This window comes from Propithecus coquereli, unplaced genomic scaffold, assembly GCF_000956105.1.
Source record: "Propithecus coquereli isolate 6110/MARCELLA unplaced genomic scaffold, Pcoq_1.0 Scaffold57, whole genome shotgun sequence".
Lineage (NCBI taxonomy): Eukaryota > Metazoa > Chordata > Mammalia > Primates > Indriidae > Propithecus > Propithecus coquereli.
In genome coordinates this window covers 9,165,235-9,179,549 of record NW_012151618.1, presented here as the reverse complement: position 1 = coordinate 9,179,549, position 14,315 = coordinate 9,165,235, and the positions used below count along the sequence as shown (strand labels likewise).

At 42.9% G+C, this 14,315-nt stretch overlaps 1 protein-coding gene across 1 annotated transcript in view; it reads left to right on the top strand.

Moving 5' to 3' along the window:
- The first annotated feature begins 1,017 nt into the window (after window positions 1–1,017).
- Window positions 1,018–14,315, top strand: part of RORA (RAR-related orphan receptor A) — a 97,522-nt gene continuing 84,224 nt past the window's right edge. Inside the window, exon 1 of the mRNA XM_012658083.1 lies at window positions 1,018–1,139. Within this exon, the coding sequence (XP_012513537.1) occupies window positions 1,109–1,139 (31 nt within the window). The 5' untranslated portion in view covers window positions 1,018–1,108. The remainder of the gene's footprint in view (window positions 1,140–14,315) is intronic.

Here is a 14,315-nt window from a genome sequence, read left to right as displayed (position 1 = left end):
TGATTTACGGTTCCATAAGGTCAGTAAAAAGGATTAAGTTTCCAAGTTTGGAGGGAATTAAGTCTTGATTGCAAGTTAAAATTCACAAAGTTGACCTTTAGAGATTTTTTTTTTCTGTCCAAAATACCAGAGTCTCATTTTTAGGGTATGAAAACTACAGCCTTTTCCACTTGTAGATGTGTTCTCTGGAGAGAAGGCTGGATATCAAAGAGCCTGGGAATTTAGTGGCCCAAATTAGCCGGCAACTGGAGTTCATTTAAGTGATTCACGTACAGTTTTGTGCTCTCCTTCCAGGTATCAGCGGCCCTGGACGCGGGGAGGGGGTGAGGGATGTAAACCGGGACCCTGGATGCTGGTATGATGAGGGTTACCAAGGTTGAGTGGGCGGAGTTCCCCCTGCCCAGGCGGAGTCTCTCTCGAAAGACTTCGGAGGCGCTTTCTCCAGTCCCCCGGACGGTCCCAGTGGCTTCGTTCTCCACGGCCGGGAAGGGGTGTGTGTCTTCCGAATAGAGCTGGGGCGCTCTGGGAAATGAGGGTGACTGTTGCCCACTTCCCCCCCGAAACCAAGCCCCTCTTTTCCGCCAACGAGCTGGCGCTTCTATCACCCCGAGGGCTGCGGGCAGGGAGCGGGAGAGTGGCGTCGGGCTGCGCGCCTCCGGCCTCGCGGAGTCGAGGAAGAAAGTGGTCAGATGCGCGTTCTGCGAGGCGCCGTGTGCAGAAAGCGCGCTGGCGGCCACAGGTGCTGCGAGAGGCCAGGAGCGGGCCGGGGGCGCGGGCGCGGGCCGGGGGCGCGGGTGGGCCCGCCGAGCCGCCGCGGCTCACCTGCCCGCGGGGGCGGGGCGGGGCGCGGCGCTGGGACGCGCCTGCCTCCCGCCTCCCGCCTCCCGCCTCCCGCCCGGGGAGGAAGCGGAGGGGCGCGGTGTAAACAGAGCGGCGGCCGTGATGTCAGCCGGTCACATGGAGCCTCTTATGGCTCGGGATGGCTCTCGGCGGGCGGGCAGCTGCGGCAGCTGCTGCTGTGGCTCGGGCGGCGGCGGCGCGGCGGCGGCAGAGGGGGCTCCGGGGTCGGACCATCCGCTCTCCCTGCGCTCTCCGCACCGCGGCTTAAATGATGTATTTTGTGATCGCAGCGATGAAAGGTGAGCCCGGGCGCCCCGCCGGGGCCGGGTGGGCTGGCTGCTCCGGGGGGCGGGGAGGAGGGCGCGCAGGGGGAGGGGTGGGCGCGCCTGCCCGAGCGCACGTACTGCTCCGGGCTCGCTGCGAGGGCCCGCCAGGGCCTTCTGGGCCACCGCGGCGGCGCCACCTGAGCCCAGCCGTGGGATCGGCCTGTCTCCTATTAGGGGCAAAGGCGCACGGGCTGGATACCCCTCTTCCGCCCCTTCCGGCTCCTGTCAGTCGCCTGGGTCGTCCTGGCACCCGGCAGGGCTCCCAGAAGAAAGTTTGCCGGGAGTCGCTGCGCTTCGGGAATAGAGGGGGAGGATCTGGGGAGCTCGGAGGAAGCCGGGGTCGCCCGCGGCCGGTCCCTAGGGCCCGCGCCCGGGACAGCTCCGGCCTAGGTGGGGGAGGCGCCGTGGCCGGGCCGGGCGGTGCGTGCGCGCGGTCGCGATGTCATCCCGGGAGACTGGTCAGCGCCCCAGGCCTTGCGCCCTCCCCCGCTGGCGGCCCGGCGGCCCCTAGCGCCCGAGCGGCCGCCCGCCGGGGAAGTGCGGCAGGTCCCCGCCGCGTCCCGCCGCGGCCGCCTCCGAAAGCGCGCGGGCCGGAGCGAGACGGGCGCCTGGAGCGTGCCGAGAACCCTCGCTAGCCTCAGCGCGCTCCCACTTGATACTTCGGCTTGCGGATGGTGTGGGGAGGCAACTTGTCAGCTGACAGGACTCGCGGGCAGAGGTGGAAGTTAGACCGTGGTGAGGGCCGACGGGGACGGGCCAGTGGCGGCCAAGCCTCCCCGCCCGGCCTGCCGCCCCGACCGGGACCCGGGCCGGTAGCGCGATGCCAGGGAGGACTGGTTGGAGGTGGGGACTGGCTCGAGGTCCTCTCAGGTGAGAAGGAAAGAAACCTGGCAAGTCAGGGAAGTTTCTCATGGGAAAGCCAAAGTTTGGAGGTGTGCAGGAAGTCGCCTGTGCCGCCCGGAGAAACCAAGACTGGCTCTTGCGACTGTTGCAAACAGCCCCGGAAAAACTCAGCCCGCAGCGCGCCGCCCGCTCCTGCGCTTGCAGGTCCCTCCGGTGGATGATCTGCCCGAGCGGCTTCGCGGGCCTGGCCGCCAGGCTTGGGGATTTAGAGCCCCATCTGTTTGTGGCCGACTCGGCTCCCCTAATGCGCAGCAATTGTGCAGACCCAGACTGTCCTGCGGGCTCTGCCCACATGTGCGGGCGCCGAGCGCTGGTTAAACGTTTGCTAGGTTGGGGTTTTGCTGCAATCCAGAATGAAGGACACCAGTTCGGTCTCTGTGCTGGGTTTACTTTCGGATCACCGAGCTTTGCCTTTCTTCACTAGAGATTGGGTAGCATCTCTTTTATTAATTATTAACAGGGCGAAACGTACTGGACGCTAAGATGAGCTGCTTGAGATGAAATCTTTCTATACAGTGTGCCCACGGCAAATTTTCTATCTTTTCCCCTGTGGCTTGCGGGAAAAGGGATTTAATCATTTTTAGAATATGCAGCTGATATAGTAAAAGAAAGGAAATCTCCCCGTGATCCATGCTCTTAAGCACTTAAAATCATTTGGGAAGAAAAAAACGTAAAGGTGCCTTACAGACTTCTTACGTAAAACAAATGTATTTCTCTTCCCCTCTCCCCCAAAAAACTTTTATGCTATTCCTGCATGTCATTAACCCTGTAAGGATAAAACGACTCAAATAGTTTTCCTAGTTAACACGTTTCCTTCCATTTTTCCTTTAAATTATGAAATAGATTTTGCTATTTGGGAGGCATCAATGTTAATCTTTATCCATTTTGTTTAGTATAATTTGCGTTGATTGGGGGAAAGGTGAGAGGCTGAGACATTTTAAACTGCTTTTTCCCCTAAGAACAGTAACCACCAAACGATAAGGAAAGTATATTTTAATTTAATTTTGATGTCTCCTAGTACATAGGCTTTTGCTTTTGTAGTTCTACAAAGTGAATTTCCATACTATCCCTTACTAATAGAATAATGAGAATTACACACACTAACCCCCTCCCAAAAGCTCCAGCCCACACATTTGTCTTGGAGTGACCTCTGGCTGCCATAAAATAATAGATTCATAGTATTATGCTTTGAGAAAAGTAGCTCAGAAGTACTGGCAATGCAATTTTTCTATAAGCTCGGCTGAGAGAGAGAGACAAGGAGAGAATGTATCTGCACAATTAGAATATTTCATTCCCAATATCGTAACATCCTGTGTTTTAATGGGATTATCTTGCTTTGGTACAAGTTTAAGCTGAAGAAAAATAGTTTGTGGGAAAATGAGGAATGCACTAAATGTTTCCATATCAGATTTAAGGGGAAAAATACTGGCCCAAAATCATATTAAATACTTCCCTATTGCCTCTCAGTTTTAATAGTTAAATTGGTTCCATATGTACGAGAGTTTATATAATTAGGTTTTCCATGCAAAACAGAAACACTCTTTACAATATAGCTTTTTGGTATGTGGATGCATGTGGACAAGGGAGGAGAGAACAAGCGACCATAAAAGAGAAACATTCTCTTTGTTGGCTGATGTACTTACGTTTTTTAAAAACATCATTAAATCAGGCCCTTTGAACTCACCAAAGAAGAAAATCTTTCCTCTGTGTTAGTTGTCAAATAAGTTTAGGCTTAAAGTAGTTTCATGATTAGATGTAATAAATCTGCATTCGAGCAACTTTCGTCTCATCCTTCAGTTTTGTTTTTGTTTAATTAACAACAAAATTCCAATACCATTTGGACTGCTTCTTGGCAAATGGAGAAGGCCAGTGATAACGTTTATAATCAGGGGAGCACTTGTTCTGTTCATCGTGAAAGTGCCTTGGCCAAATGTCACGCGGCAGCCAAGTGCTGAAAGGAAATGCGAGAGCTTCATCCGTTTCAGTAGATTATATACCCCTTTGCTTCATGTGAGTACTCAGCCTATGCTCATGTAAATAAAGTTATAAGAGCACAGGGAGGCTTAAAGGGAATTTCTGTCCCATAGTAGATTCTTCCTCCAGCCCGATTCACGTGCCTTACCACTTTGAAAATACTGTATTAGTTGGTGGTTAGTAGTATGTCCAACACGAATAAATGTGATTTTATAGTTTTGAAAAATTTGGCCTTTTTTTTTAATCACATGAAAATTGAATTCAATTCCTGGTCTCATTTTAAGCATCATTTTTCTGGTATCCCTTAGCTGGGATTTTTGTCCCACTTTTGTGACCTGCGATGGGGAGGATTGGGAGAGGGTGATGGCTGGATCTTGAAAAGAGAAAATCCATATGGTTGCCACTGCTGAGCATAGTGCTCATCTGGCAAGAAGGGGTCAGTTCCTCTAAAGACAAAGAGGATTTCGGAATCCATTTTTCCCTGGGAGGAAGGGGGAGCCCAGACCCTCTGTGAAGTAGAGAGTATTTTAAAAGCACCATTTTCGTCGGCAGCCACTTGATTTTATATATTTCAGTCACATCACTTCAAATGCAAAGCAACATCATGCTCGAGAAAACCACTTTGCCCTCGATTTGAATTGAGAACTATATAATTTCTTTAACGCTACCCAGTTACAAAATAGTATTTCTAAATAGAAACAGTCCTTTCAAAATATATATAGTATGTGATTTAAGTCTTAGTTCTTTAATATCTAGTTGATATGCTTGTAAATATATTAATAGTTCTCACTAGACTCCTTTTTCTCCCATCTTTCACTTCTAACCAAGTGAATCACAATAAAAATGGTTGAGATCAGCAAGTAGATAATTGCAAAGCACCTGCAATAGCACCCAGCCACTTTGTAATTTGCTCTAGGCTGCCTAAGAAAATAATATTTACAAATGGCCATTTACTGGGAGAAAAAGTTACTGGATGGATGGATAGATTGGAAGAGGTAGACATGGAGTTCAATTTTCTTAAAATTCTCTTATTTTAGAGATTGATAACACCCCTTGTACGGACCAAATCTTCTAAAAATACTTTGTCATAGAAATGTTTTCTGCATACATTTTAATATTTATAATGTTCATTAGTAAGAAATCCAGGCTGTCTTAATCTATATGTTTCATATTTAGTAATTTTAAAAAGCATAATTACTCAGAGTCAGCAGCTATCCCATTTTTATGTTTCTCTTCTTAAAACAAAATTTTATCGAGAGATCTACCAGTGACAAGTCAGGCATCATTTGATAGCATCTCGAAGACCATATATTGACCCTCTGAGAAATGATTTACAAGTTCCCTCTCCCTGATCTAGCTATGCCGCTAAGGATACCTCCCTTCTACCCCAGCCTTTTGACTCATTGACTGAGAGATTCATAGTCAGGGCTTTTTGTATCTGTCACTGTTGTGTGTGACATGATAGAACATGCTTTTTTTGTAAATTGTGGGAGTGCTGTGGCCAGAGATAAGAGACCTAAGTAGTCAGATAATTTAGCCAATGGGAAAAATGCAAGAAAGTAGCTGAAATCTTTTGTTTCAGGATTTTCTTTTTGAAGTGAAATTTGTTAGCCCTCATCATATTTTGAGGAAATAATATAACTTTAAAGTCTTTGCTCCTGTGCGTATAAAAAAGTAACATCAAGTTTATTCCTTAGGTTTGCCAGTGATTTCATTTTTTGCTTTTAATTTTATTGCTTCTGAAGTTTACTAGGCATTTCATAAATAAATAGGGAAATAATGGTAATCTATATTTTGTGCTTTCTGGTTTACAAACAGTCTTATCTCATTTAATTCTCCTTAGAAAGTCACTGATAGCATCATGTTTTTTCTTTGAAGAAACTGAGGCTCACAGTTATGTGTTGTAGCCAAGCTCTTCCAGCTGACACACAGTGAAGCACTGACTAGAACCCTAATTTCTATCTTCACGCTTCCCCTGGAGGAAGCTATGAAAATGTCCTGGATATAACTTTGTCTCTAGTTAGTGGAAATTATAACTCAGGCATTTGTAAGGGAAAAAATAGATCCAATTATATAATGCTTTGCTGAGCCTAATATCTTTAAATTACTATTTAATAAAATCAATTTGGTACAAATGGGGTTATTCTTATTTGCTTATCATTAGCTCTCTTCATCCATGATTTTCATTAAGTCCGCTTGTTGTAAGAGGATCTGGGTGAAATGTAAGCATTACTTTCCTAAAGAATACAGAATACCATGAAGTGGAGGTAACCTGTGTAACTGATCACCATTGTGATAGAACCGAGAGATTTATCTATATGTTCCATTTATCCCTAGGCAAAGGGAGCATTCACAAAGGCATCTTCTAATTTTAATATGCCTTTACGTAGCAGAAAGCTCATGTACCTTGTGCTCGTGAATGCTGTCCTGTTTGTTTCCATGACAGCTAGGGAGAATGATTGTAGATATACTCTTGAGAAATCTGTTGTTGTTTAGAAAATCACCCAAAATCTAAAAGTTTCCAAGTACATTTGCAAAAGCTCATTTCTCATTTGGTGAGGACTTACCTTTATGACTGCTGGATTGAGGTGTGTTTGAAAGCAAATAAGCATTATTTCATAGAGTCTCGGGGTAGAAGAAACCTTAAAAGTCAATTAGATGAAATGTCCCATTGGTATTTGGGTCCTCTCCACAATATTCCTGCCAAGTGGTTATGTGGTTAGGCTTGAACACCTCCAATGATGGGGAACTCACTATCTTAAAAAGTAGCTTATTTCATCTTGAATTAGAAAAATCTTAAATCAAGCATCTCTCCTTTGTTCTTTTAATCCCTTAATTCTGATCCTTTCTTTTGGGGCTGTGCAGAACACATTTAATCCATCTTTCAAATGAAAGACAGTCATTTGAAACATATAATACACACACACACACACACACACACACACACACATCCCTCTAATCTGTAATCTCTGCTGTTCCCTCTCCAGTCTGTTTTGCTCAAAGTGCATGGTTTCACCTTCCCACAATCTTGGTCAGTTTCTTCTTCAAACACACTTCAGTTTGCCTAGAACCACTAGAAATTTTCATGCCAAAAATGGACCCCAAGTCCCAGTTGTGGTGTGATTAACTTGGCATTTAACCCACCACATAGTAAAGAGGAAGAAATGACTTAAAGATGAAAAACTTTTGTTTTAAACTTTTTAAGATACATAAGCTAAGATGTATCTTTAGCGCCTCTCATGACCAGTCTTTGTGATCTCATTGTGATTTGTGGAAGTGGACTTTCGAACTATTTAGAGATACTTTTAGTTCCATCGAAGTTGATATTAAATATCCAGGAAAATCAAAGATATTCAAAAATAATTAAAGGAACATAAGAAGCATTTGAGATGTTTTCTGGCAAAGTCGTGTGTCAGATCTGAGATAAGGCTGCCCTCTAGTGGTTACTTACTCATGGAAGGCTAAAGCCGTGATGGTGCCAATGAATTTCCCATCAGGCCAATGGGGAAGGTCAAAGGTTGAATTATTTTCTGAAGTGCAATGGGACATTCTACATTAGATTCAAAAGTGTAATTCATTGCTTTACATGGTTATCAGAAATGTAACTGTAGGGGAGATAATGAATTTTAAAAGTTTGCTTGGAAGGAAGGGAAGTTTTTTTTTGCAAACTTAATGATAGATTAAAGCTGATTTATAAAATTCTGTTTGACCATATATTAAATTTAAGGGATATTTGGCTTGTGAGTAAACAATTATTATGACCTTTATGGTAATCTTTGTAATTTTTTTAAAGTTTCTACCTCAATTCTGTTCCTCTATCCCTTGAATATTTTTTAGAAAGAAGTTGTCATTTGATCAGCTAAATCCAGCCTTTTCCCTTTTTAAATCTAGAGCTTTTCTTTTTCAAAAATGATAAATGAAAGAGGTAAACTACTGTAGCTCTTTTTGTTAATAAAACAATTTTAAACATGGATTCAAAAACTATTAACTCCTTGGTGTCTGAATACTTGTGGTTAGATCATTTGGTTCATTGAAGTATATACAGGTTGCCTAAAAAATAAAATATAGTTACATAGGTTTTTAGAACATAAAAGAGTTTATGCTTTAAAACACTACATGAAATAGAGATAAGCATTCGTTTGCATAATTTTTAGGACAAATAGATAAGAGAAGTGAATTGTGGGTTCAGTTTGGTGCTGTATCAAATGTGAAACAATCAAAACAGTCTGATTCCTGTGTTGGAACGAGAGGATTAAATATAGATATTCCTATTTGCTTAAATATCATTTGTCCCTGATGCTACACAGAGGTGTAAGAATGCATGTTTATGTGAATTTTGCACCGCTCAAGAAGTCAAAGCTTCAAATCTGAGCTGTAATAACCAGGGTAATAATAATGCCAGATAATCACCAGGATTTTAAAGGATGCCAGTGCTCACTTGTTCCTACTAGAAAGATGAAATTGCATTGTTTCATGAAAAACAAGGAAAATGAAAAGCAAGGAAAACCTACTCTTTGAACCCTTCCGTCATAGAAATACAGTAGTGGTTCAGAAGATGAAGACTTTTGGTTAAGTTTCAGATCAGTTATTGAAGCCAACCGTTTTTCAACCCGCACCACCCAGAAGTGTGATTCTCTTACCACATGAGAAGTATTCTCTTTTTCACAGAATGTTATTTTCATTTTTCAGTTGTTGGGAGTTTTTCCTCCCCCCCCCTTCTTTTTATTTGTTTATCTCACTTCAAATCTTCTGTCGAACACTGGGTAAAAATAAGTAAACAAATTTGTTTCAGCAAATACTTAAGTGCCTATTGTGTGGAAGATAATTCAGGTGCCACCTTTGTGCCTTCATAATAGAGCTGAGACACCTTCCTCCCAAATATCTTAAGGCATGAATCAGTGTTTAAAAAATGCATTGAGAAATTGGCAACCATACTTAACCACAGAAGGTTGCTTTACAACTACTAGGCTTATAGGTTTGCAATTTCTATGAGCTACGTGCCATTTGAAATGAAGGAGATTTTGTGACATGCAAAACAATCCAATGAAATGTTAATATAATCGGATACGGTCAACCTCTATACTTATGTGTGAATGTGGTTGCTTCCAAATAAGCCATGAGTTAGCTCCAAAACCTGTCTCAAACAGTGGTTCTGAAACTGTAGTGTGTACCTCATAATCCAGGGTGTCTGTTAAAAGGCAGATTCCTGGGTCCCACCCAGAGAGAGTCTGATTCTATCAATCTATTCTATCAGTGGGGCCCAGGAAGGCATATATTTAAAAAGCATAGGCCAAGTGTGGTGGCTCACACCTATAATCTCAGCACTTTGGGAGGCCAAAGCAGGTGGGTCACTGAAGCCCAGGAATTCAAGACCAGCCTGGACAAAATAGCAAGACCTTGTCTCTACAACAAATAAGAAAAATTAGCTGGGTGTGGTGGTGCAGGCCTGTAAAAGCACCTCTCTTGATAGTGAGGCTCAGATGGGTTTGGGAATCACTGCTCTGGTCTAACCCTCTCCTCTTACTAATGAGGACAGTGAAGCTCAGAAAGGTAAATAATACTAGAGTGATCATACATTTCCCTTTGGTCCACTGAAATCTGCTTTCAGAGCAGAAGAGTTGCCCAACATGAGCAATTTCTGCCATTATTTCAGTATTATTAAAACTCCTGAATTATTTCTCTGGTTACTTTGGCCTTGCTATCAACCAGCATGTAGGAGGAAGTAGGCAGACTTTACTCCAAATCTCTTACCCCAAATGTCCCAAACAGGAGAGGACTGTGAGGCTGTTTTGGTGCTAGGGGTGCCCATGATACTTTCCACACACTATATTCCTTCTTGCCATAAAGCCTTGTCTGGGAGCTCTGGCCTCTGTATGTGACACAGACACAATGCATTCTAGTCCTCAGTGTGTGCGGCACTGGGTCTTGCCAATATTGTGACCACTTGTGGGGACAGGCAGGAGATTCTACTGCAGGAGTCAAGGCCAACTCCGGTGGAAACAGAGATGTATTTTCTGTGTTGCTTTTTTACAGCAACAAAGTAAAGGTTTCGGTGTCCTGCAAGCTCCTCAGTGCTTCCTGTTCACCAGAGGGCCTTTCTCAGTCACTGAGCGCCTGGTGTGTGTGTATCTGCCAGTGTCCATGCCCTGGAGGAGGAGTCCAGACGACACGAAACACTGCCTTCAAGCAGCTTAGATTCTCGTCTGGTGGAACAGATGAAAGTAGAACTGCTCTGGCTGGTGAGGAGGAGAGCAGCCTGCCCCCTTCCACACTGCAACACCAGTTCCCTCCTTTGGAAAATGCTCGTGCTATATTCCATTATTGTGGCAGATGAGATGCTGGGGGCTGTGGGCACAGCAGTGATCATGGCAGACGCTGGTGTCTGCAAGGGTACATTCTGGTGGGGAGAGAGAAACAGCACCTATGTAAACATAGAAATGAACTGGATAAATATAGATAGTGACAACAGCTAGGCCAATGTAAAAACAGTATAATGGCTTAGAAATGCTTATGGCCTCCTGGATCGACACCAGGGAACTGAATCAAAGAAACATTTCCAATCGATGGTAAACATTCTGCAGTAGACCCGGAAGAGATCTTAGAGGTCATCTCTTCCCAGCCTTGTCTGCATATTAGTCTGTCAAGAGAGCTTTTTAAAATTCATAAGCAAAATACGTAAGCCCAGGCTTGGATCCTATAGATTCTGGTTTTATTGGCCCAAGGTGAAGCCAAGTACTGGTGATTTTTTTAAACTACTGAGATAATTCTAGTTGAGAAGTCTCAACTAGAGGCTGACTTTATATGTGAGTCACCTGGTCCCCAGTGTAGCGAAACAGTGTTGAGTAGCAGAAACCCTTCTATATAGGGTGGGAGAGGATGAAGACGTGGGTTCTCGTCCCATATCCGTGATGCAATAATTGTCAAGTTACATCAATTGCTCACTTTCCCCATTTCTAAAATTAGAGGGTTGGACTTGATAGCCATCAAGATCTTTTCCAGCTCTAGCAGTCTATGAAAATGCTTCTGTTAACACGGAACAATGGTCTGGTTTCTTGTCTGAGATTTAGTAGAGGCAAACAAATGCCTCTTAGGTTCCTCATTCCCAGTCTCTACCCTTAATTGCTATAGGTGCTTCAATCAGCTAATCAGTTCCTTTGGAAGTAAAAATTTAAGGCAGAAAGAAATAATTACTTCATGCCGACTATTTAAGTAAATTTAAGAACAAGCAAGCTTGCATTAATATTAATAATAAATATGCCCAGACTTAGTTCTGGTAAATTACAGTCATACCTTATTTATCAAATTCTAGCCCAGAGCTTTTTCCATTTTTGATGGTTGATTTAAAACCGAGGGGCAGAGACAGTTGTTTAAAAATGGAAACCCTGGCATAGCCTTAACCATTGCACACCACAGTAATTTCATTCCTCACCAAATATTCCAGACCCAGAAACCCAAAGAAATTGAGTCACTCCCAATGTATTGTTTGCAGTTTATTAGCGAGCCGAAACAGAGTATCTCCTGTGTTGCCAGCTTATAAAAAAATAATAATAATAACAGAACTAAACTCTAGCATGAAAAATATCATTTTACTTCCTTATTTGAGACCTGGTATCTCTAAGAACTTGGGTTTCATTGAAACATTTATTCAGAAAGATAGCTGTTCGTTATAAACCAGCGTGGTATGATATAAGCACCTTAAGTTTATTTCCTTTTTGTGTGGAATTTCCCAGTGGGGTTTGATAATATTCAGCAGTTTCAGAAGTGATAAAGGAGTTTGAAAAGAAAATCTGATGGGAGCTGGTAAACGAAATTAGAGCCATATCTTTTTCAACAGAGGTCTTCAAAGATTTGCATGTTGCCTGTTTTGCCTGAATATATTTAAGAAATTGTACATGCATTGTATTCACATCCACATTTGCCTTAGACATAAGTTATGAAAAATCATCCTCCTTTAACTTAAGTCACATCCATAATAGCAGGCAACTTCTGAAAGTGATGTTGTTTAACAAAATAATTGGTTTGATAGAAATCTATTTCAAAAGCAATGTTTCTACCACAGGCTAAATCCTGTAGAACAGAAGTGTTTTGTTTCCACTATTGCAGAGAAACAAAGTTGTTTAAGATGAGTTAAGATGTCTCAGAGTTTTGGCAGACTTTCTAAGCCCCCTGCTGCTGTTGCCTTCAGAATCCCTTTTGAAGTGGCTTGGAGGTTTCTATGTAATTTCAGTTGGCTGCTTAGGGAAAATATTGGCTAAACTACTCATTTTGACTGTTAAGATGGATTGAGCATTTTCAGAATGTTTTCATTTGCTAGAAATATGTTTTGCACTCAGGCTTCTCTTGTTGAAGAAGGTTGGTTACCAGCCATCTGATGCTGCCTCGGGGGTGTTTACAGAAAATGTGGGTGCCGTAGTTATATTTGAGCACAGCCCTCCCCCAACAGAGAGAGTGTGGTAATCAGCAGGAATGTGAAAACAGGTATTTAAGGATTGATGCTTGTAAAAGAGGTGCCGTAAAGAAACATGGTTGTTCAGATGTGAGAAATGACTGACAGCTCTCCTTGTAGGCATGCTAGTAACAATAAAGTCTAGAAGTTCAACATCAAAGCGATCACAGCTTACTCCACCAGTGACTTGCACATCAAAGAGGGAGCACAAGACAAAGGAAGTGCACTGAGGTGTATTTCTGCCTCATAGCCAGATCCTGGGCGGGGAGCTCCCAGAACTCCTTTCATGAATGCATAGTGATTTTTGCAGATCAGCGTCTTCGTTTCATAAATGACCGGGAATACAAAAGCAGGGCAAATGAGCATCGTAATTGTTCCCCATCACTTTAAGTTTGGTTGGGGAAGATTCATCACAGGAGAGATTGGTCTCTCTGGTTTCCTTGAGTAGTGAATTCTGTATCAGTGTGGGCAGCTCTGACTTTACCTAATATAGTACAGGGAATTATTCGCAAAATAAGAGTGTACAAATTGGATACATTTCCAGCTGGTTGTTTGGAATGATGCTTGAGAACATAAAACTGGACCTAAGTTGGTGGAGTTATGCATTTGTTTTGCTCTTGATTGCTTGTTTTTTAACTTTTAAAAAAATTAATCTCATGGGTGGATTTTTGCTGAATCAGGTGTGCATTACTTAACAGGTGTGTGTGTGATAATGAAATTTAGACCTGTTAAACCAGCTCCTAATTAATCATCAGATCTATGCCTCAGTTCTCTAACTCAAATCGTGTGTGTGCTCTAAAATGCCAAAAGTAGAACAGAAGAGCCTGGATTTGACTCCCCCACCCCTTGATATTAAATTGAAAATAAAATTAACCATGCAAGTATTATGGGTGGTTTGAAATAATGCGCTTTTTTAATGCTTTCCTTTGAAATATGAAATTCTTTTATAGTTCATCTTCAGTAATTTACTCATTTTTAAATGCTATTGAAAAATAGTAGTGCTCTGTGTAGTCATTAATAAATACAAAGCAGCTTTCTCAAGGCTCTAGGGAGACCTAATAAACACAACTGTGTTACTAATTGATGTATACTGAGCTGACAAAAGTAGTGCATCGGTAAACAGAAGTTAGAAAGCAAGAAGTTAAGGAACTATAGGGGATTATGTAGACATCAAGGGTTGGAAATTATAATAAGGCCTCTTTAGGGGAGCATTAATTTGCATGTGGCTGAATTAGGACAACCAATTATTTCTGAGGACACTACCAAGAGCTGATCCGAAATTCCCCCCAAAGTGAAAGGTTTGGGAGGGTTGGAGTTAGGTGGGATGGAGGGGAAACTGAGCATGTCATATTTCCTATTATCATGATAGTTTGATAGCTTTCTCAATAGCATGTTAGAGTGTTAGAGTAGCTTTCTTTGTGAGGGAGAAAAATGCTGATGAAATCAAGAGCACTACAATTCTTTGTTCTATACACACGATTTATGTTGAACTACCACAATGAAATTTTTTTTTAAGCAGGGAGGGCAGGAGAGTGGAGACAGAAATAAACCTTTTAAATCTTCTTTACATGAACTCCACAAGGACATGAGCATTGAGCAGATTAGAGTGTTTGGATTTATACTTACTATCTCCTACAGTAGTGGCCTTCGATGTGCGATCCAGGGACCCCTAGGGGTACCCAAGGCCTTCTCAGGGCCTCCAAGAGATAAAACCTAGTTGCACAATAATACTAAATCATTATGCACCCTTTTTACAATTAACGTATTGACCATTTACATTAATGATGCAAATCATTGGTGGGTAAATCTGCTGGCACTTTGGCAGG